The sequence below is a fragment of the Octopus sinensis genome, linkage group LG15 (assembly GCF_006345805.1).
Source record: "Octopus sinensis linkage group LG15, ASM634580v1, whole genome shotgun sequence".
In the NCBI taxonomy this organism is placed as follows: Eukaryota; Metazoa; Mollusca; class Cephalopoda; order Octopoda; family Octopodidae; genus Octopus; species Octopus sinensis.
Window position 1 is genome coordinate 56,538,082 of NC_043011.1, and position 23,814 is coordinate 56,561,895.

Sequence of the window (23,814 nt, forward strand, 5' to 3'; positions counted from 1 at the left end):
TGGGAAGAGGTGGCCCATGATAGTGTGGCTCCTATCCTTTGAGCTGTCTGGTATGGGAGGCCCAACTAGCTGTGGTAGCATAGCTCCCTGGGTCATTGAAGTACACTGGTCACCACATCTCAAGGATTGAGTCATGTCTTGGAGACATTCTACAAAGGAAGCATTAAATGAAGAGAAAAGTAGTGAGAAAGATAACAGTACAAGGTGCTATCAAAAAGTTCCCAGACTAGTTATGGTTAATAAAAAATAACATATAGTGTAGTGGTTAAGAGTGCAGGCTACTAACCCCAAGATTCCGAGTTTGATTCCAGGCAGTGACCTGAATAATAATAGTAATAGTAATAATAATGATAATGATAATAATAATAATAATAATAATAATAATAATAATAATAATAATAACAACAAAAATAACGACGACGATGATGAAAAATACCTTAGGAATGAGAACCCAGGTTCCAAATTTCCTCAAGACACCTGATGAAGTCTGGAGGGTATATCAGCCGAAACGTTGTGTTAACAACAAAGAAGATGAGGACAAATATCCATCAAATGTAAATAATGTAAATAAAAACTTATCTACGAAAGTTTTAACATCATTTCCATTGAAATAGTCACCTTGCACAGCAATACACCAGTTCCAATGTTCTTACCACTTTTGGAATCAAACCTGGAAGTTGTTTTCCATAAGTGAATCGAAGACCTTCAGTGATTTGCTCTTGATCTCAACAGTGGCGTTAAAACGGTGACCTTTGAGCTGCATTTTCATCTTGGGGAAAAGATGGAAGTCTGCAGGAGTTAAATCTAGTAAATGGGACAGGTGTGGAAGCAAAACCATGTTGCTTTTGGCAAGAAAGTCATGAGCGAAGAGATCTTGGTGACAGGGTGCATTGTTCTCAGGAACAATCCAGTTCTTCATGCTCCATAGACCCCCGTTCCACTCGAAAGCACCTATTCCACTCGAAACATTGGATATGACCCCATTGCCTTGTTGCTATAAACTTGCCAAAGCATCCTCAATGTCTCTGTAGCAGATTTCCCAAGTTGAACGCTAAACTTCATGTTGACTCTTTGATCTTTCCGTCTGGCAACAATCGCAGACAACAGCATACACACACAATCACCAGCACACACATCTCACAACTTGCAAAGTAAACACAGTGATGTCACTCAGCACACTGCCTCATGAAGCTCACTGTTAGCTCTCTCTCTCTGCACATGCAACAATGTGCTGCCATCTGTTGGTGCGCTACACAACTAGCCTGGGAACTTTTTGATATTTCTTCATATTAATACCAAATAGAATTACACCTGTTTCATTGAACTGAATAAAATATTTTTTCTAATTCATATTATCTGAGGGTTTTCATTATTATTATTATTATTTTTCCTTTTATAATTTCATTCCACAGAAAAAAGAAGAAATGTTCACAGCTATGGCTGCTGATGAGAATAATGTTGAAGAACAGCCCCAAATCCCTGCTGTGAGTATATTTTCTTAGTATCAACTAAACTCATAAATAGTTATTCATAATCCTTTGGAGACAAAGTCTACTGATACATCTATGGTAAAGAAGAACTATTTTGTACAAAATACAGAAAGAATACAGATGTTATTAAAATTCTTCAACTAAATATCTAAATGTCTGAGAATCACCCTTCTTAAGTTTTTACTTCATGTTTGGGGCCTTGGAGACCGAATATAATATATTATTGGTGTACTTTACTTGGAATGTTAAGAAAATTATATTATAAAGATAAAAATTGAGAAAACAATCTATAAAAATCTTTTACATCCTTTTAGTAATCATATATTTGTGAAAGACGAGTTTGATTAAAAAATCCACCTCATTTCGGGTGGCGTCTTGTCTTGCAAATTACATTGGGACCTCTCTGTAAAAAGCACTCAGTACCTTCTGTAAAGTGTTAGGAAGGGAATCCATCTGTAGAAACCATGCTGAAGCAAAGCAGACAGTTGAGGTTGGGGCAGTCTTCTGACTTGCCAGCTCCTGTTGAACCTTCCAAACTATATACGAGGGGTTACCCAAGAGTAACTGGAAACACCCTGTGTAGGACAAAGCCATTGTAGTTCAGGCTTCCACCGCTAGAAGCCACTGGATGCGACCCTCAGGCATCAATCTACCAACCAGTTGTACCGCCATGTCGTACGTCTTCGTTTTGCAGTGCTTCTCCCCTGTTTGTCGATTTTTGTCATGGCTTTCTGTGAGCTGTGTTTGATACTTCTTGTTACACACACACGCGCATGCACGCACACATACACAGAGAAGATAAGTACAACAGGCAACAAACCTTCTTCAGACATCCCAATTGCTCACTTTACCCCTGGCTCCACTTGGGTCATCTTCCATTAATATCATGTTGTCTCAGAATATATATATATATATATATATATATAATATATATATAAAGATCAAAATATATATACATATGAATACAATATAATATATATGTCTGTATATATATATATATATATATATATATATATATATATATATTATATAATATATATATATATATTATATAATATATATATATATATATATATATTATATATATATATATATATATATATATATATTATAATATATATATATATATATATATATATATATATATATATTATTATATATATATTATATATATATATATATATATATATATATATACACATATAAATATATATATATATATATATATATATATATATATATATATATATATATATATATTGGTTTCAAATTTTGACATAAGGACACCAATTTCAAGGGAAGGGGTTAAACTGATTCATTGATCCCTAGTACGCAACTGGTACATATTTTATTGACCCTGAAATTACGAAAGGCAAAGTCGACCTTGGTGGCATTTGAACTGAGAATGTAGCATTTTGGCCAGTCTGCTAAAGACTCTGCCCCCCCCCCCCCATATGTATGTATATTAATGTTTTGTTTTTTATGTTCAGTTATAAAAAAGAAACAATTTTACATTAATCTGATGGGTTACTCTATACTTTTGTGGAATAAAAATATCACTCTTAAACAAGAATGTTGTTGATAGTGACTTTGAAGTTTTTGACCAGCTAAGCCATGATCAGATTGTGATGCATTAGAGTCAGTCTAGCCTTTGTATAGTCTCTGTTGAGTTGAAATCCTCCTTGGGTGTGTGGGTTAGAGTGGTAGTTGTCATAACAACCAACCGTAAAAACCCAATGACCACCCCACTCAAACCTACACACCCCAAGATGATTTTAACTCAACAGAGACAAGACAAAGGCAAGACTAACTCTAATGCATCTCAGTTTGATGATGGCTTCGATGGCCAAAACTTTGAAATCAGTCAATAACATTTCTGTTTAAGAATATTTATATATATATATAAATTTGACAGGCTTCTTTCAGTTTCCTTCTACCAAATCTATTCACAAGGCTTTGGTCAGCCTGAGGCTGTAGTAGAAGATATTTGCACAAGGTGCCACTCATTGAGATTGAACCTGGAACTATGTGGTTGGGAAGCAAGCATCTTAAGCACACGACCATTCTAGGAATGCATCTCAAAAACTTGCCTTTCTAATTATGCTCACAAAATCCTTCGTTCCCTAATTATTACCCACACTACTTAGCTTTGGTGAGAGGTTCACAAGCATGTTTGGTGCTGATGCTTTGTTTGTTTGTTTGTTTGTTTGTTTGTTGAGCGAAGCGGTCTTCGTCCAAGTGCTCACAGTGGGAGAAATCCGAAACGTGGTCCTTTGCTATTTGTAAGACCCGCAGAAGAGGGAGCAGGTCAACCCCCGACACCAAGAGCATCAACGGATGGATGAATGTGCATCCAGGTTCAGTGGTTGTGTAGGAAGTCGGGGACAAGAAACAGGAAGAAAGAGTGAGAGAAAGTTGGGGAGCAAAAGAGTACAACAGGGGTCGCCACCACCCCCTGTTGGAGTCTCGTGGAGCTTTAGGTGTTTTCGCTCAATAAACACACTACGCCCGGTCTGGGAATTGAAACCACGATCCTCCGACCGTGAATCTGCTGCCCTAACCACTGGGCCATTGCACCTCCACTTGCTGATGCTGCTGGTGGAAACATGGACACCCAAGACAGTTGATTGATGGAATTAAAGTCAAAGACAGGTTTTACCCTTTGGTCTTCAGGTATGCTGTGCTGTCTCTTCTCTCTGCCTTTTCTACAATAAAACTGTGTTTCATGAGAAAATGAATGAGGAATTTATGAAAATTACGGATATTATATTTAACAAGAAACTCTTGCATTAGTTTAGATTTTTAGCACACCTGTCTACCACTTGCAGCATACCTGTGTACCAGACTACATCTTTTGAGAATCACCTGTATAGACAAACTATATATAGACCAACTAACATGTATATATTCTAGAGGTGACCATCCTCTCCTTGTTTGAATCATTAAAAGTAATGGTCCTATTATGCAGGTTAACATATTTTTTTTTAACAAAGCATACTTCTTTTGGTGAAAGAGTTCAAACAATTTTGGTATCACCAACTTTCAGCTCCTCTGACAAGTCTATTACTCTAATATATATATATATAGATTATCATGTATTTATGGTATGGTATTTCTCTTTTATTTGATGATATCCAATAATACCATTCCAATGTTCATCCTGATATATTAGCTTCATAAACTGACCTTCTCTCAGAGAATTCTGACATCAAGAAGGAGCTAAATAACTGATTCTCATACACTATTAGTAGATCAATTGAGCTAAAATATAATAGCTTGTATACTTGGGAATTCTGGTTTATGAAAAATACTATTGATATTTTAATATCCCTAGAAGAGAATAATGAGGTAGATGTAACCTTTATTTCTGAAGTAGGACTGACTTTGTGAAGGCCCTTATAACTGAAGCTCTTCAAAATGAAAAGCAATATTCCTATCAATGCCATCGTTACTCTCAAAATATTAAGATGATAGTTTGAGATTTATTTAAAAAAAAAAAATGATTGACTGTCAATCCTTTAAGTCTACTTTACTTACTGGAAAATTTCACCCACCATTTTCTATGTGTCTACATGTTGTGGCTTTTCTATCCTGAATTTCTATTATTTTCTCTATTCTATGCTTAACTACAGATCTAGCGGTAATGGGTCTGAGACTGTATTGATATTTGAGTGGGATTCATAGATTGTAATATTATCGAAGAATTCTGTTAGGATAATCTGCCAGAGGAAAACTGCTAGGGCATTTGAAAAAAAATCAATAAAAACCAACAGCAAAAGTCTTTAAGAAAAATAATGTCCCTGAACAACGCAAACAATATTAAATACACCATTTTGCCTCATAATTTCCTCCCTAATAGTTCTCGTGAAAATCATAGTGTGAAAATTGATGCCTGGGACCAAAAACATGAGTGCACTGAATTCTTAAATGCAGCTGCAGTGTGCAAGAGAAAGGACAGCACTGGAATGGTTTTATTATTTTGGATTAGTTGGGGGGAAGAAGGATTGCCAAGCAATCCAAGTTGAAGATGAAGATTGAAGAAGACCTGCAAAGAAGTAGTTCAGTTTCACGTCAAGATGCTGGATTTCAAAAATGAGAAGGAGATGATGATGATGATGATGATGGTGATGATGATGATGATGATGATGATGATGATGATGATGATGGCAGCAGCAACAATGATGACGATAAAGAAGAGGAATTGGAAAACATAGGGACATGGTTTCTTGGAGAAACCCATCAAAATGATGTCAGCATGGTAGAATAGACTTAAAATGATGGTGATGATGATGATGATGATACGTTTTGAAGATAGTTTTGGCATTGGTGCAAACCTTGGGAGTAAAAGTGAGCAGATGGAAACTGTGTGGAAGCCCTGTCAGATTGTATTGTGAATAGAAAAGTCCATCCTTGTTATACTGTGCCATGCTGATTCCGTCTGAGAATCATGATTAAGATACATGTTCCTGTGGAATACTCAGCCACTTTGCATGCTAATTTAATGTTTGAGAACTTCAATTCATTGAACAACTGATAGAAAAGACCAGTCTAGTTTATTGTTAGACCTATTTAGTAATGATTTCGAATTTTGCCACAAGAGCAGCAATTTGGGGGATGGGGGATGAGTCGATTACATTGACCCCAGTGTTTCACTGGTACTTAATTTATTAACCCCGAGAGGATGAAAGGCAAAGTAGACTTCAGTGGAAGTTTGAAGTCAGAATGTAGGGATGGGCAAAATACCGCTAAGCATTTCACCTGAAATGCTAATGATTCTGCCAGCTCAATAATAATAACGATAATGATAATAATAATGATGATGATGATAATAATAATAATAATAATAATAATAATAATAATAATAATAATAATAATAATAATAATAATAATAAATGCCCTGATGCAGTACCAGGCAGTGGCTCTCATGGCTTCTGATCTTAACTGATTGGAAGTGTTATCATGTACATTGTTTTGTCTTGGTATAAAAGATGGGCTATAGCAAATATTCTGCTCAATACCACAGATTTGCTTGTCAGTTGTTTGACCTTAACCAGTTGAGCATGTCCCTTAGTGGCTGATGATATGTGCATCTCTGATCACGAGCAGAAGTAGTGGGTGAGCATCATAGCCATGTGTTGAGAGGGATTCTTTGAGGTTTGAATGATTCACCTCTGGAAACATGGGTGTTTCATTCAACATCCTTAAACAACCCTTATTCAGGGACCTTTTGAGCAGGATGGGTTACTCGACCAGAAGAAAATTCTAACTGGGCCCCACCTGCAAGGTCATGTGCTGTTTATCTTGATTGTCGCGCACTTATGGTTGTGATGCATGTGCCTAGTGTACCCTTTTCAGATGGGTAGTCATGATGGGTATACTGGGCTTCGTATATTTTACCCCAATGTCACTTTGATGGCATGCACTGCTCTCTCACTCAATAATAATAAGAATAAGAATAATAATAATGATAGTGATAATAATAATAATGATAATGATAATGATAATAATAACAATGACAATAACAATAATAATAATAATCCTTTCAACTATAGGCACAAGGCCTGAATTATTTTCTGGGGTGGGCTGGTCAATTACATCAACCCCAATGTATGACTGGTACTTATTTCACTGACCCTGAAAGGATGAAAGGCAAAGTCAACCTCAGTGGAATTTGAACCCAGAATTTCGAGATGAATGAAATGCTGTTCAGCCTATTTGTTCAGTGTCCAAACAATTCTGCCGGCTTTTGCCGGTTTTAAACAGTTTCAAATTTTGGCACAAGGCCAGCATTATCACACTGGACCCCCCCCCAAAAAAAAAAAAAAAAAAAAATTGGACTGCAGGTGAAGTTGATCTCAGCTGAATTTGGAACTTAGAAGGTAAAGAGTCAAAAATAATGTTGTTAATTAATTAGTGTGGCATGTTAAAGATTCTACCAGTTCGCCAACCTTGATGGTGATGCTGATGATGAAAATAACATAATATAAATAAACATAATAATAATGATATATATATATATATATATATATATGTATGTATGTATGTATATGTGTATGTATATTTATATATTTATATTTATTATTATATTCATGTTATTTTACTGTCACAGTAACTTCAGTAGCAATCATTACAATTTTTGAAAATTACATGTGTGTGCGTGTGTGTGTGTAAAATAAATTGAATTGGAATTTTTCATTAAAGCCCGTTATCTAACATCTCTATTTTCGCTAATTTCCCATCATGTAATTGCCGTTCCATTTTCCTGCAAATATATCCTTCAACTTAAAGAAAGACAGTTCTTTATATTATTTAAATAATTCAAATTTTTTGGATTTTTAGGAAACTGAAAACGTTGCAAATGAGACTCAAAACACAGAAGAAAATGGCAAAAAGCATTCAGCAGAGAATTTGCCTAAACCCGAGGAAGGTAAATGACTTGTGGAAATTTGGTGTGATTAATGCATGATTATTTGCTGGGGGTTTTGTGGAATAGCGGATAGCTGTAACATTGAAATTCTGTTGTCTGCTTGGATCACAAGGTAATATTTCTCCATAATCAGTTTTGGATCCCAAAACTTCTGAAACGCACCTTATGTGTGTGTGCGTGTGTCGTGGAAAATCTATTTCTGTAGGAAAGACAAAGAGAAAGATAATCTAACATAAAACTTTCTGTGAAAATAGTAGCAGTCATGTTTTAATGCTTACCGCAAGAACCTACTTTGGTGACTGAGAGAGTAGCAAAAGGGTTTTATCAAAGCTTTTGCCACTTAAATCCTATTTCTTTACTACCCACAAGGGGCTAAACACAGAGGGGACAAACTGGGACAGACAAACGGATTAAGTCGATTACATCAACCCCAGTGTGTAACTGGTACTTATTTTATCGACCCCGAAAGGATGAAAGGCAAAGTTGACCTTGGCGGAATTTGAACTCAGAACGTAACTGCAGACGAAATATCACTAAACATTTCGCCTGGCGTGCTAATGGTTCTGCCACTTAAATCCAAATGATGAGCAGACGTCTTACTGTCATTTCATTTCTTGATCTGTTTGGCATTCCATAAAGTTTTATAGTGATGGACATCCTTGTCAAATGCAATGATGAAAGTGAGATGACAGTCATCTGACATGATGAGGCAACCATCATATAATGTGTGTGAGTATACCAGTGTCAATTTCTCGATTGTTTTTAAGGTGCTTAACACCATGAAAGGAACGTGGTTTTCTCCCTTCAGTAAGAAGCTTGCTTCCCAACTACATGGCACCAGGTTCACTTCTATTGCATTGCACCTCGGGTAAGTTTCTACAGTAGCCCCTGGCTGACCAAATCCTTCTGAGTGGAATTGGTAGATGAAAACTTAAAGAAGCCCGTTGTATATATATGTCTGCGTGTGTATTACTGTCTTTTTGTCTTGGCATCATGTGGTCGTTGTAAATGAGTGTCCCTCTCATACAAGCACTGCCCTTCATGTCCAGTTTACCATGGGAGAAATATTACCTTGCATAGAAACAGATGAGGGTTGGCGACAGGAAGGGCATCCAGACATAGAAAATGTGCTTCAATAGATTCCATCTGATCTGTGTAAGCTTGGAAAAGTCGACTTGAAAATGATAATGATAGTGATGACGATGACAACAGGAATTACAACCGTGTTTCGTGGTCTGCTACCACAACAGCTCCTTTATAGGATCCAGTCAGCTTAAGACATCATCAGGAGGAACCACGTCTGGTTTTGGCCCCTACTCCTCTACCGTTTTGACGTGGCGGGGTCCCCCCTTTCAGAGGTGTCTTCAGCTCTGGTGTTGGGTGCATGTCTTCTTTCTTCTATTCCCTGGTCTCTTCGATGTATCGTCAGCGAGTGTCAGCCGGTGACTGACTGACTTGTCAAATTTTCCCCTTTAAATACCTGCCGCTAGGCTCCAGCAGGCAGCCCCAGCAAGTTGTCACGTGACACTGTCTCACCTTAACTGACTAGTGAAGGCGCGTAGTCTTAACCCTTGTCATTTTATCTTCTCACCCCTATTCAATATTTCCTTTTCTTTTTCAACGTGGAATTTGTCCTGTTTAATCAACCTGAGATTTTATACTTTCTCTCTTCCTCAATTCTTGACCCCTCCCCCCGCCCACCTTTTTTCTCCCTATTAGGTTACCCCTTCTCCCTATTTTGGAATCTTTTCCAGCATTTTGATTGGTTAACTATTTTTTTTTTTTGCTATTTCCATTGTTTTTTTGGTCTCTTTCAATATTTTCCACTTTTTTTTCCTGTTGCTCTTCTCCTTTGTCCTGTCCGTCCCTCCTCATCACCAACTTTCATTGCTTCTTTCATTTTATTTCTCTTTCTTCTCAATCTTTCATATTAATAACGACAAAGTTATTTCACTATATTCTTCATTATTTTCAAAATTAATCGAAACAAAGGCAGCGTGTTTCACCACCACCACCACCACCACCACCACCATCATTAGTGGAGGCGTAATGGCCCAGTGGTTAGGGCAGCGGACTCACGGTCGGAGGATCACGGTTTCGATTCCCAGACCGAGCGTTGTGTGTGTTTATTGAGCGAAAACACCTAAAGCTCCACGAGGCTCCGGCAGGGGGTGGTGGGGACCCCTGTTGTACTCTTTCGCTCCAACTCTCTCTCACTCTTTCTTCCTGTTTCTTGTCCCCGACTTCCTACGCAACCGCTGAGCCTGGATGCACATTCATCCATCCGTCGATGCTCTCGGTGTCGGGGGTTGACTTGCTCTCTCTTCTGCGGGTCTTACGAATAGCAAAGGACCACAATTCGGACTTCTCCCACTACGAGCTCTGGGACGAAGACCGTTCAGTCAACAGCAACAGCAGCAACCACCATCATTGTCATCATCATCATCATCACAGAAATATAGAAATGTAACAGTTCGGAAAGGCATGGGTGAATGGTTAAGAAGATCGCTTTGCAACCATGGTGTTCTGGGGTTCAGTCCCACTATGCATTGCTTGCTCTGATCCATGATTCATTTTCTCTACTCACGACACTTCATCAACCAAGAACAGGTGGAAGCTTCACTGAAGGAGTTCTCCTCGAAAGACAAGAACTGGTACCAGTGTGGGATCAAAGAACTGGCAGAAAAGATGGCTTCTGATAGTGCAACATGATGGCCCTCTCCTTTGAATGTTTGGCTGTTTTTGTGGTAATTCGACAATTAGAACAAACGAGTTAGCAAAATATTGCAAAACTTTTGACTCAACCCAATACTTTGTGGTTCTTTTATCATTGGTTTGGTTAGATTCCAGTGAAGTCTCTGGTTCTGTGAGGGGATGTAACGAGACCAGAATATGTCTGGAGTTGTTGTCTGCTGTTGCCAAAATGATTAAAAATAATGCGACTAATGTAATGGTGTCTTTTTGTCACCATCCTAGTATATTTCTAATTACACTCTCGATACTCACTACCACATTAACGATGTTCGCACACACTTCGTTTGCTGTTGGTTGTCTCCTGTCTTATCGACATTGCTTTACATATATGTGTGCGTGTATGTGTGTTGTGTTGCATGTGTTGAGTGTGTGTGTGTGTAAAAGAGAGAGATAAACAGAGAGAGTGCTAAGTGTTTTGTGAAGAAAGTATCACTTGATAAAACGGTAGATACAGAGAGAGGAAGGAAGAGAGAGAGAGAAAGAAGTAGATAAAATTTCATTCTTTCGTGAAGTTTTAGGAAGCAATTTAGATTAACTTTCTACCCAACCTTATTAACAAGAATAATATTTCTCGCTGTAAATGATTAGTTTTGTGATGTAAGTGTCAAGGGGATTGAATATATGATGTGTGTGTGTTTAATGCTGTTTAGAAATGTCAAAATAGAGCAGTATTAAAGATAATGAAGATCTGACTTTATTCCCATATCTTGTTTATGTTTCTTTCTTTTTTTTTTTTTTGTTTACCTTGAAATATGTCATATAAATATTTTGGTTAATATTTTCAGCTTCTTTCTTTATTTTTGGTGATAAATATTTTTGGTCTGAAATCATGTGCTTCCAGCAGATATTGTTGTTTATTGTGAATACTGAAGTTTTCTTGTTGTTTATTAAGGAGAAACTTTTATTTTGTAATTCATTAAACAAAAATTCCTCTTTTCTAAGTTGTTGTTGTTGTTGTATAACTCCAGATCACTGTAATCCAGTAAACTATGATCAAAGGCTCTCCAGCTGTGACCATCCTTTCTTATTTCGGATATAGTATACCGAGTACTACATCATCTAATATCTTCTTCCTTTTTTAAGATAGTAGAATGTGATTTGTTGGTGATTTAGCTGCTATTCCTAGGAGGCTGAGAGACCACATATAGGCACCATTCTGCTTGCTGGTAAAATTAGATGAGAATGAATGGAAACATTGCCCCCTTGGTGGTTTTCTCTCAATTTATGAAATATTTATATATCATGTATTTGTGTGTGTGTATGGCTGTACGGTTAAGAAGTTCACTTTGCAATCACATGGTTTCAGGTTCAATCCTAGTGCATGACACTTTGGGTAAGTGCCTTACCCAAATTATTATCACCTGAAGATGACTTCAAAATGGCCGTAATCCTGAGGACGACAAGTGAAAGTTATGAAGAGCTTCTTTCATTTCCTGTCTACCGAATCCATCCACAAGGCTTTGGTCAACTCAGGACTGAAACCAAATTCCCATGGTTCACAACTGAACTTTTTAATCACTCATCTCTGCCTGGTTTGAAATCTTCATTGTAGATTCAATAATGACATGACTGATTTCAGAGACTAATAAGTTCACTAAAAACTTGTAGGACGACGACAAAAATAATGATTAATTTATGCATGTGCTGAAGTAAGAAACATTGTCGATGTAATTGATCCTCAAAATACAAGAATCTCTTTGATTTATTTTCGTTTTTTTTTTTGTAATAAATTCTTTCTTCAGAACCCGAAGAGAAGGCACCGGAACCAATTGAACCCGATTCACCTGACTGGGAGTTTGTGGATTTTGAGATCAACATGGTCAGTTGTAGTCTTTTTTACTTCTTCAGACTTTTACTTGTTTCATTCATTGAACTGTGGCCATGCTGGGGCATCACCTTCATGGCTTTGTTGTCTGTCATATTGACCCTGGTAATTATTTTATTGATCTTCTTTTATCAAGTGGCAAGGTTTAATTTTGGGGGGGACCTTCAAGAACTTAACTCAAGATGCAGGTATAAGCATACACACACACATGCACACATGTATCTATAAAAAGAAATGTAAGTAATAGGTTTTGGGTTCTGATGATATACCATAAAGCCAAATCCTTTATGGATGTGAAACCTAAGGTAATCCCATAAACTGGTATTATCTTTACTTATATATATATATATCATCATCACCATCATCTTCATAATAATTTAATGTCCCCCATCCATACTGGCATGGGCAGAACAGTTTGACAAGAACTAGCAAAGCCAGAAGACCGCGCCAAGCTCTGCTGTCTGTTTTGGCAGGGTTTCTATGGCTGGATGCCCTTCCTAACACCAACCACTTTACAGGGTGTACTGGGTGCTTTTCATGTGGCACCAGCACCAGCAGGGGTCACCAAATAACTCAGGGGACAAGACCCCACAACTGAGTGGGGGAGTTGTATTGAGGAAGGTGGCTTTGTGCCAGACGATGAGAGATCAAAGTCTGAATAGGAAGGAGAGAAACGAGTGTCTTGCAGTAGAAGGGATCCATGGCTCCCTCGGTTGTGGGTAGGGTGGGGAGGAGATGAGATGACGGAGATGTAATGGGGTTTAACACCCTAGTTAAGGGGACAGAGTATATAGTGAAGTGGATGAGGGACTGGATAGGGTGAGATTGTGAAAGGAAAGTGGGAGGGGGTATGTTGTGGGGGAAGAGATTTGAAAGGGTCACATTGTGCGCAGATAGGTTCACAAGGGAAAGTGGGAGATAGAGGGGAGGGGAATACAGCAGATGGTGAGCATGGGTGGTGGAAGAGGAGAGAAGGTGTTGAGAAGATGGTTTATGGGGAAGGGGTTTGTCAGGGATGAATGGACGTAAAGGACACCTTTTTTTATGCAGCTGTCTTTTTCCATTCACCTCACATGATTAGACCAGTCATCTCTCTTGCACACTACAACAGATGCCTCTTAAACTTAATTTTCCTCTCAATGCACACACACACACACACACACTGAATCCCAGTATGATCTTTGGGGCCGCTGCACAAAGTAGTTCTGAGTGCCACAGTTTACTTGTTTCAAAAAGGTGATTATGTTTTAATTGATAAAACATTTTTGTTAATTGACAGATAATGGTAAAACTGTTAAGTTCTTTTTGGAAACTAATAGAGAGGTCCTATCTGCAGAACTGTAAGAAAATGTTTCGAGCAATAAGGAAAGAACGAGATTGCATAAAGCCTTATTATTACAGCATCAGGTGAGGAAAAATTCAGGTATTTTATTAAAAGATTTCTTTTGTTCATTGTTGGAGGAAGAGTAGTTTGAGGCAGACGGATGCTTTTCCTGATGCCAACTTTCAGCTGCTTTTTTTTTTTTATCACAAGTAAGCTTGCGGTTAAGGACGATTTTATTCAACAGTTTCAAAACCCACCGAGCAATGGGGCTTTGTGTCTGTTGTGAATGTAAATACAATAATTGATTTTCAATCAGATAATATCATGCCGGAAGCAGACAGGACTATTTTTATATGCCTGCATATAAGCCTGCATGCATATCTCTCTCTCTCTCTCTCTCTCTCTCTCTCTCTCTCTCTCTCTCTCTCTCTCCCCCTCCTCCTCTCTCTCTCACACACACACACACACACATGTGTATACATATACATGTATGTGTATGTGTTTATGTATATATGTAAAATCAAAATAAGCAACAAGGATATCCAAGGTAGAGTAGTACAATTGTTTCATGCTACTTCATTTTATTAAACACTGTAAGTATTACATCAGTTTTAAAATGTCAAGCAATCTTCAGCCACATATAGAATTTACCAATTAAACAGACAATGTGGCTGAAGATTGCTTGACATTTTAAAACTGATGTAATACTTACAGTGTTTAATAAAATGAAGTAGCATGAAACAATTGTACTACTCTTACCTTGGATATCCTTGTTGCTTATTTTGATTATAATCACCCCATTTGATTTATATGGATAATACCATACCAAATTCTGGTGCCTTTAACTTAAGTACCATATTCATCTGAATCTAAGTTTTGCTGAACTTTTATATATATATATATTATATATATATATTATATATATATATATATTATATATATATATATATATATATATATATATATATATATATGATGATGATGATGATGATGATGATGATGATGATACTGGGGGTGCAAAAGTAGGTATACAGAAAGTATCACGCCAATGTCATAATACTTAATTCATTAAAATTATTAACACATTAAATTAGTTAGCCTCATTTTTGATACTTTCAATGTCATTAATCATAATAATACTTTTATCGTATCTTTTAATTGTTTTGATAAAAATAAATGAGTATTGTACGTGTTTTCTCTTTTTCATAACTGTATACCTACTTTTGCGCTCCCCACTGTATATACATGCGCATACAAATATACATAAACACACACGCATCATCATCATCATCATCGTTTAACGTCCGTTTTCCATGCTAGCATGGGTTGGACGGTTCGACCGGGGTCTGGGAAGCCAGGGCTGCACCAGGCTCCAGTCTGATCTGGCAGTGTTTCTACAGCTGGATGCCCTTCCTAACGCCAACCACTCCGCGAGTGTAGTGGGTGCTTTTTATGTGCCACCTGCACGCATATATATATATATCCGCATATCCACACACACACACACATACATATACATATGTAGTGTTTGTAAAAAATATTGAAAAGCATTTCTATAAACATAATACTATTTGTAAAAAGAGTTTCAGTCCCCCTTTTTTTTTTTTTGAGAGAAATAGTTATCAATGAGAAACGAGGTCATCCAGATGCAAAGAGATTTTGTGTTTCCAGTATTCAAATGAACAAGCATAATAAATAAATGTTACTGGTATATAAATGTTAAAACAGACAAATTTATTTATTGTTTACTTGAGAAATATCGAAGATATATTGATGTAATAACGTTGATATTTAATTCCCCTTCGATACAGGAAAATATTTGAAGAGTATCTGAAACGTCCTGACAACAAACAAGATTTTGTTAGTCAATGGCAGAAGGTAATATATAATTTATGTTTGTTTGGTTTGGTTTGGTTTGGTTTGCTGTGTTTTATTTTTATTAACATGAAATGTCTTAATCTCGTCTCCTGCCTACTTTAACTCTAGCTGTCATCTAATATTAGATCTTCATAATTTATTCATTACTAATTTTTTAAAAATACCAATTTTTTGTATTACTGCTACTTCTTAAACTCAATTTTCAACTGTAATTTTCTATTCTGCTTCTGCCATGCTACAGCGCTGGGGCTTCTCATTCCAGCATCCGGGTTTCATTCTAGACATTTGTTAATGTGTGTGATGATATAATTCAAGTTAATTTTGTATCATAGAGAAGAAATTGCTTTATTCCCAGACTTGATGAAGCCTTTGTCAGTTCTATTATATTACTATATTCCTGTCTTCTAGTAGTATTTAGATTATCTCAGTAGTAAAACCTAGCAACTTCTCGTCAAACATCACCTTCCTTTTCAGCCTTGAACTGCATGCATTCTAATTACCGTTCCAATCTTGATGCATCAGAAATATTTATTGAATCAGTACCATTCTGTTGAGATATTCCTCACATGTTTAATCAGTGTATTTAATTACTTGTGTTAAATTGCAGTTGTTTTCACTTCATCTCTTTCTCTATACCTACCTCATCCCAAGACTACCACAGTTTCAACTTCTCACTTTTGCTTCTCAATTCATTTATATTTCTTGTGCAACAAACAAGCAATTCTTCATTTCTCCCCCAATTTCTTTTGAATCCTCTTCTTTCCTTTTTATCCAATACATCACCATTTGTGGCATGGGTGGGGGGTGGTTCATTATGGCATTTCCCTAAAACATTTCTGCAAACTAACAAGGAAGCTAAGCCAAGGATAAAACCTTTATCTGGTCACTTGATCTGTTAGAAAGAACAACCAAATTGCTTTAAAATATAAATGTCTAAAAATAAATAAAGACTTACAGGGGACACATTTAATAATATAGTTTCACATAAAACATATCTGAAGAATGTTTGGGATTGTAATAACATTTACTAGGTAAGATAATTAATCGATTACTTCCATTAAACCCTTAGAGCCAAGTCTTTAATCCTTTATAAGTAGTCACTTTGTCAATACTACCAGTGAATATTATATAGACTTTATTTGGTGCCAACTTATTTCAGTGGATTTGGTAGATGAAAACTGAAAGAAGCATGTGTGTGTGTGTGTGTGTTTGTATCTCCTTGTCTTTGCATCGCATGCTAGTTGTAAATGATTGTCCCTGTCATACAGACAATATCAAATATTACCAATATTCTTCAAGAACTTGTCTGATTATGGAGAAATATTACCTTGTTTGGAAACAAGTAAAGGTTGGTGACAAGGAGGGTATCTCTGTAATGAGGCCAAAAAATCTTCATGCAAGCATGGAAAAGTGGATGTTAAATGATGATGATAATGATGATGTCATATTATTTTTTAAGGAATATAATGAAGTCCCTGATGACATGAGATTTGACTTGGAAACCCAAACCGAGCTTCATCAAACAGTTTGGATCTCCAGGATAAACTGTGGAATATTTGTGATGAACAAAAACAACAGGCTGAGAATGAATGCCATTCCCTCATCTCTAATGGCTGGTACGAGGATCAGCTGTCCAAACTGTGTAACAGTTATCTGACGATAATGCAGGTAAGTCAGTGTCTAACATATGTTTCCTTTGCTGCCATGGGGTGGAAATTATGTGGAATTAAACATTAATTCTGGTTTTCACATTGGTTTTACTCTTTTCTTCTTTTACTGGTTCCAGCCACAAGACTGCCGCCATGGAGGAGGGGGCCGGATTTTAGTTGATTTTATCATCATCACTATTGATTCTTGTTTATCAAATTGCTAAGTCACTGTTTTACAATGTGTCTTGGGCTCTTAACCCAGCCAGAACCCATCTCTTTCTCTCTCTCTCTCCAGGTTTCTTCCAGAATAATGGATTCAAATTTTTCCACAAGGGCAGCAATTTGGGGGAAGAGGATGAGTCAATTACACTAATCCCAGAGAGAAAGAGAAAAAAGAATCCACCCAGTACTGAAATGATCCTTTGTCAATGCTGGGGTTTGAACTCAGAGAGCAGTGGGTTGGAATGAATACCACAAAACATTCTTGGTGATGCTCTAACAACTCTGCCAATTTGCTACCACCAATTATGTTCCTGTTTTCTGCAGAATTGCTCTGCAAAAGTGTGAAACATTATTTATTTTCAAGGGTCTCCCTCTAAGCATTACTAAGGGGCTGAAGAAGTTCTCAAACAGTCTGAATTTGAAAACCTAATCCACCAAAATTCCATGTCAAACATCTCATCAGATTAATTCCTCATGCCTACCCGATCCCTCTCTCTCTGGTTTTTATTTTATAAACTTCAAATTTATGATCAATGATTTCCAAATCTCTTTTATTTTCATTTCTGGATTAATTAGTTTAATCATTTTCCAGAAGACTGATTTATTCTGACTAAACATACAAATTATTAGTTTCAAATTTTGGCACCAGGCCAGCAATTTCGGGATGGGGGGGGGGGCAAGTGGATTAAATTGACCCCCACTGCTCAGCTGGTACTTATTTTATTGATCCCGAAATGGATGAAAGGCAAAGTCAACCTCATCAGAATTTGAACTCAGAATGTAAAAACGGATGAAATGCAGCTAAGCATTCCGTCCAGCGTGCTAACGATTCTGCCAGCTTGTTGCCTCATTATCAGCTGAAGAGGAAGTATGGTTCATTTCTTTTAATCACTTCTGGATGGAGCACAGATAAAACAAGCCTCATCAGAATTTGAACTCAAGACGGAGGCAGATGAAACAAAAAACTGTGATGCAATTAATTTCACATTCCACAGTCTTAACACCATTCGCACTAATTACTCCCTCCCCTCCAGAAAACATGCACTTGTATTTGATGGGTTGGTTTGATAGAATGGTTGACAGAATACATCACATTTTCTTCAAAGCTGTTCAAATTCCAGAGATCAGCATTGGCTTAAAAAGAGATCTAAGTTGTTTCATCTAAACCTCACCCAGTGAAAAATACATTGGACATCAACCCATCTCTTTGTGAAAACTTTAATGAGCAAAAAATGCCAAGAAACCTGTTCTGTTCTGGTCCCTTCCCATTTTTGCTCATCCTTTGTTCTTCACTCCCTCACATAAAGTTTCCCCCTTGTAATTTGTAGTCTTGCAAACTGCATCACAGCTTCACTTAGTGTTAGTGCCACATAAAAGCACCCAGTGCCACTCTGTAAAGTGGTTGGCATTAGGAGGGGAATCCAGCCATGGAAACCAAGCCAGAGCAGATACTGGAGCAGTCCTTGGCTCCATTGAATCTTGTCAAACCATCCAACCCATGCCAGCATGGAAAAAGGATGTTATATGATGATGATGATGATTTTGGTAGTGATGGTGATGACAACAACGACCACCACCACCACCACCATCATCATCATCATCAGTTAAGGTTTTTCTGACATCAGCTCGGCATGCTAAAAGTACCAGAGAACATTGCTTTTCATGTCCAATTGTTTTTATATTAATAATGCTGCTTTCCCGGAAGTTCTTAATGGTAGCATTACTTGGGATGTCAAAAACCATTTGAGTGTCATCCATGTTTTTTTATTGTTGACAGATTTTATCAATAATGTTTACACTCAGTGATTACATATTTATGGAATTGTTGCTTTATATTCTTCACTGGTATAATGTAAACCAGTTCCATATTCCTGGATCTCATTTACACGCCATCTCCTGCTCCTCAAATGTATTGTCTCCTCATTCTGGTTTTTTCAACTGCTACTATGATGGTTTCTGCTCGTCAGAGCTGGCTGGACTCATACCTATTTCTTTATTACCCACAAGGAGCTAAACACAGAGGGGACAAACAAGGACAGACATAGGTATTAAGTCGATTACATCGACCCCAGTGCGTAACTGGTACTTAATTTATCGACCCTGAAAGGATGAAAGGCAAAGTCGACCTCGGCGGAATTTGAACTCACAACATTACGCAGACGAAATACCGCTAAGCATTTCACCCGGCATGCTAACGTTTCATACCACCTCCACTTAGGTATTGCTGAGTCTCTCATCTCTTCTCATCACCCTTCTTCGGTTCACTCTCCTTTCCTCAGACTCTGCAGGAATCCTTTAACACCCAGTCTTTCTTTCCTTTCCAGAACATCGACTTTCTACAATTCCCTTCCTTGCTAATGTCTTTCCTGCAGATGTTGACTTACAAAGGTTCAAAAGAACATTAATGGCATCAATCTCATTAATCTACAAAGGCCATTCAGGCCATGGGCCCTGCTCCTTCCTTCACATCCCTTCCAATAAAAAGAAACAAACAAAAAAAAATGACTATCATCATCATCATCATCGTTGTCACTTAATGTCCATTTCCCATGCTGGCATCATTTGGACCATATTTGAGTAATACTATATTTGAACGCTGCTGTGGTTACTTGTATCCATGGATACCTGTACTATTTTGGTTCCGCTATCCAAGCAGTTGACAATAAATCCATTTCTGCATAATTCCCAAACCCAACGATATAAATCTTTCTTCAATTTCTTACATGGAGCAACACTTAACCCTATTTCCTTTCTAGTATTTTCTTGACCGTTTCTTTTCATTTTCGCCAATGTTTTACTAGTTCTTTATTTTCCTAGCACACACAACTCTCTGTCTGTCTCTCTCTCTCCCCACTATAACTTCCACAGTCTTCAATCTATTTAGCAACATGTAGCTCCATGTTTTGATCTTTAACCTTTTGTGCTCACAGTTAAGTCTTTCTTTTGACACCTTTTCCTCTTAGAAGTAGAATTTTTTTCAGCATTTCTGCCAACAACTCTGTGCTTGTACAGGTGAGATGTTTACAGTTTAGACAGGTGTCACAGATATGACGTGTATCTTCAGAATCTGTATTGGGTTTCTGGTAGAATTGAATTCTTCTGCTTAAATGGTCTTATTTGCCTTTCACTTGATGTTATCTTTGTATATTTGTTTGCAAAATCAATTTCCAGATAAAACACGCAGTGACATGACCACCCATCCTTCATTTGTTTGGAAGGGCTCTTAGGACTGTCATGAGCCTTGTGACTCTTAAGGCTGGAGTTCAACCCAATTTCCCTGGTGCATAAGTGACTGAGATTATTATGCCCACCCCCAATGAATGGGTTACCAATCCATCACAAGCTATTGGTGGAGCCCTTTTACAGCTGAGTGAACTGGAGCAACATGAGACGAAGTGTTTTGATCCAGAACACAATGTACCACCTGGTCCAGGAACTGAACCCCTAATCTTTCACTCATGAGTGCAACACCCTAACCAGTAGGTCAAACACCTTGGTATGTGGTAGTACATGCTACAAATGTGAAACTCAGAGCAAGGTTCACTAGATGAGATGCCATGTAGCTTTGTACTCTTTTTCTTTTTTTTCTTTTACCATTTTTGAGTGAGAGTCTGCTCCTTATCTCTGAGCATGAAGAGTATCTCATTTAGCAAGATGAAAATTCAAAGTGAACAGGTCAATAATGAATGTGAGATGTTGAACTCCCAACTTTGAAGCAATATTCAATGGGAAACCACAATCCTATCTGAAAATTAATATGGAGCCAGCGTTCTTTTGTTTGTTCTTCTTTTTTTAGTCTTTATTTTTTTTTGTTTTGTTTTGTTATTGAAACAGTTAATCTTTGCACAACAACAATAAATATAAAGCAAATCACAAGATACGTTGTAAAATGTTGTAATATAAACGTTACTTCATCTCTATCACTTTCTCTGGTTTGGTTGCTTCAAAAGATTTCAATATATTTCCAGGCAGAACTTGACCGTTTCCAGGATACAATCACTTTACTCAAGGACTATTACAATATTCCTGATAAACTAGTTCCTCCGATAGCAGAACTGAATTTTTCAAGACTTCCCCTTCTTGAGGTAATGATTATTTCTTATCATTATGCTTCTCAAAAAAAAAGAACCCCTCCCACCCCAGATGTGATTAAGGAAAGTACACAATGAATTAGATTGATTCCTCAAATATAATTGATATAATTAATGCTGACTTCATTGACCCCAGGGTGGATGATTTACTGAATCTGCCCTCAACAGATATGAATGGAGAACCTAGAAATATGAATAGAAAGCTAAATACTGTAAAATATTTAGTGATAAAGGAGTTTTAAGAAAATATTGTATGCATATATGTGTATTTGTATATATAAAAGAATGTGTGTGTATATATAATATATACATATAAATATATATATATATATATTTGTAATGTACTGCAGTACACTTTCCACCTGCCAAAATTTCACTGTTAAGATAATGGTCAGCACAAAGCTCCATTAAAAGTCACGTGACCAAAATATTCTAAAGTGGAACCAAAACCCACATGGTTGCAGAGGGAACTTATGAAGCACATGATGATGTCTTGTATGCTACTGGTTCACCTGTCTCTGCTTCATCATAGCATCCCATGCTTATGTTGAAAAGCTCTTCGTCTTCTTTCTTTACTCAAGATGAACAAATTCACAAATAGAAGACAGAACCGAATGCCTATCAACTATTCATTTCAATGAAAGGCCAGATCATAAAAACTAACTCTTTAATACGACTCCAACTTTCGATTAATCAGCCCAGGTATAGTAAGCACACTAGTGTTTTGTCTTAAAATTAGACAAACTGCAAGGCTTATACAGCAGAAAGTAGTACGTCTATCATTGACTAGTTTATTGAGATAAAGAACAAAATGTCTTAAACACCACATACATCAACATTGTGGAATTCTTCCCATCAATCAGGAAATTCATGCTCATAAACCACCTAAACTTTGGAAGAAGATTTGCCATCATTAATAAATGATAAATAAGTGTAATAATTTACTCAACTATAAGTCACTCTGACTCATCATCATCGTTTAGCGTCCGCTTTCCATGCTAGCATGGGTTGGACGGTTCAACGGAGGCCAGTCGGGGCGGCGCTGGCAACAGCAATGTTCGGATGGTTCTTTTACGTGCCACTGGCACTGGTATCACAACTACAATTTCCATTAATTTTTGATCGATTTCGATTTCACTTGCCTCAACAGGTCAATAAGCCTGAAATTTGACAGAATCAAACCTGAATGCTGAAGGGTTGAAGAGGTTTATTTACATTTGCTTTGCCAGTTTCACAATTTCCTGATTTTCCAAAAGTTGTGTGAAGTGAATGGATCCGGAGCCAGGCATTGCTCCACTTTCCTCCATCTCACAATGCTTTTAGAAATCATGAAACTGTGAAACTGGCCAAGGAAGTGTAAATATGTCTTTTTTTAAAAATGTTAAGGCTATTTTTATCTTTTCATTTTGATGTTCTTTCAAAAGGATTGAACATCACATTTTCTTTACTCTTTGACCAAAATATTTTAGCCTTTCATGTCAAGTACATCAACATCAAAATAAATATCAAATGGAAATTGTGGTTATGATACCTGTGCCGGTGGCACGTAAAAAGCACCATCCGAACATAGCTGATGCCAGCGCTGCCTTAACTGGCTTCTATGCCGGTGGCACATAAAAAGCACCAACTGATCATGGCTGCTGCCAGCCTCCCCTGGCACCTGTGCCAGTGGCACATTTAAAAGCACCCACTACACTCATGGAGTGGTTGGTGTTTGGAAGGGCATCCAGCTGTAGAAACACTGCCAGATCAGACTGGAGCATGGTGCAGCCTCCTGGCTTTCCAGATCCCAGTCAAACTGTCCAACCCGTGCTAGCACGGAAAACGGATGTTAAACAGTGATGATGATGATGATGTCAATTTGGAAAGTTCTTGGAAAATTCCATAGAAACTCAATCAACAAAACAATGGTAGTCATTTTCAAATACATGAGTTAATTCCACTTAAATGGAAGATGGTAAGCAGACTTTTAACTAAAGTCATGCATCAGAAAATTGTCCCTATTTATGTGAAAATGTTGGTTGGATTGAAAAATACCTCCTCTAATTCAATTGGCTTATTTTGTGAAAAATTTTTCTTTGTTTCTGAAGTCAGCGATTCCTGATTCATTCTTTGAGAACGAAGGGCTTGGTCTCCACGATTTGAAGGTATTAA

General features: G+C 37.2%; 1 protein-coding gene across 2 annotated transcripts in view; it reads left to right on the forward strand.

Annotated features, from left to right (window-relative positions):
- Positions 1-21,654, forward strand: part of LOC115219697 (sperm flagellar protein 2-like) — a 140,809-nt gene extending 119,155 nt beyond the window's left edge. Inside the window, exons 20-26 of one of the 2 annotated variants that reach the window (XM_036509790.1) lie at positions 1,413-1,484; positions 7,830-7,917; positions 12,414-12,490; positions 13,776-13,903; positions 15,632-15,698; positions 17,158-17,366; positions 21,538-21,654. In XM_036509790.1, the coding sequence (XP_036365683.1) occupies positions 1,413-1,484; positions 7,830-7,917; positions 12,414-12,490; positions 13,776-13,903; positions 15,632-15,698; positions 17,158-17,355 (630 nt within the window). In that variant the 3' untranslated portion in view covers positions 17,356-17,366; positions 21,538-21,654. Of the gene's footprint in view, positions 1-1,412; positions 1,485-7,829; positions 7,918-12,413; positions 12,491-13,775; positions 13,904-15,631; positions 15,699-17,157; positions 17,367-21,537 lie in introns of those variants that run through there. The other variant, XM_036509791.1, reaches the window with a different exon arrangement.
- The last annotated feature ends 2,160 nt before the right edge of the window (positions 21,655-23,814 follow it).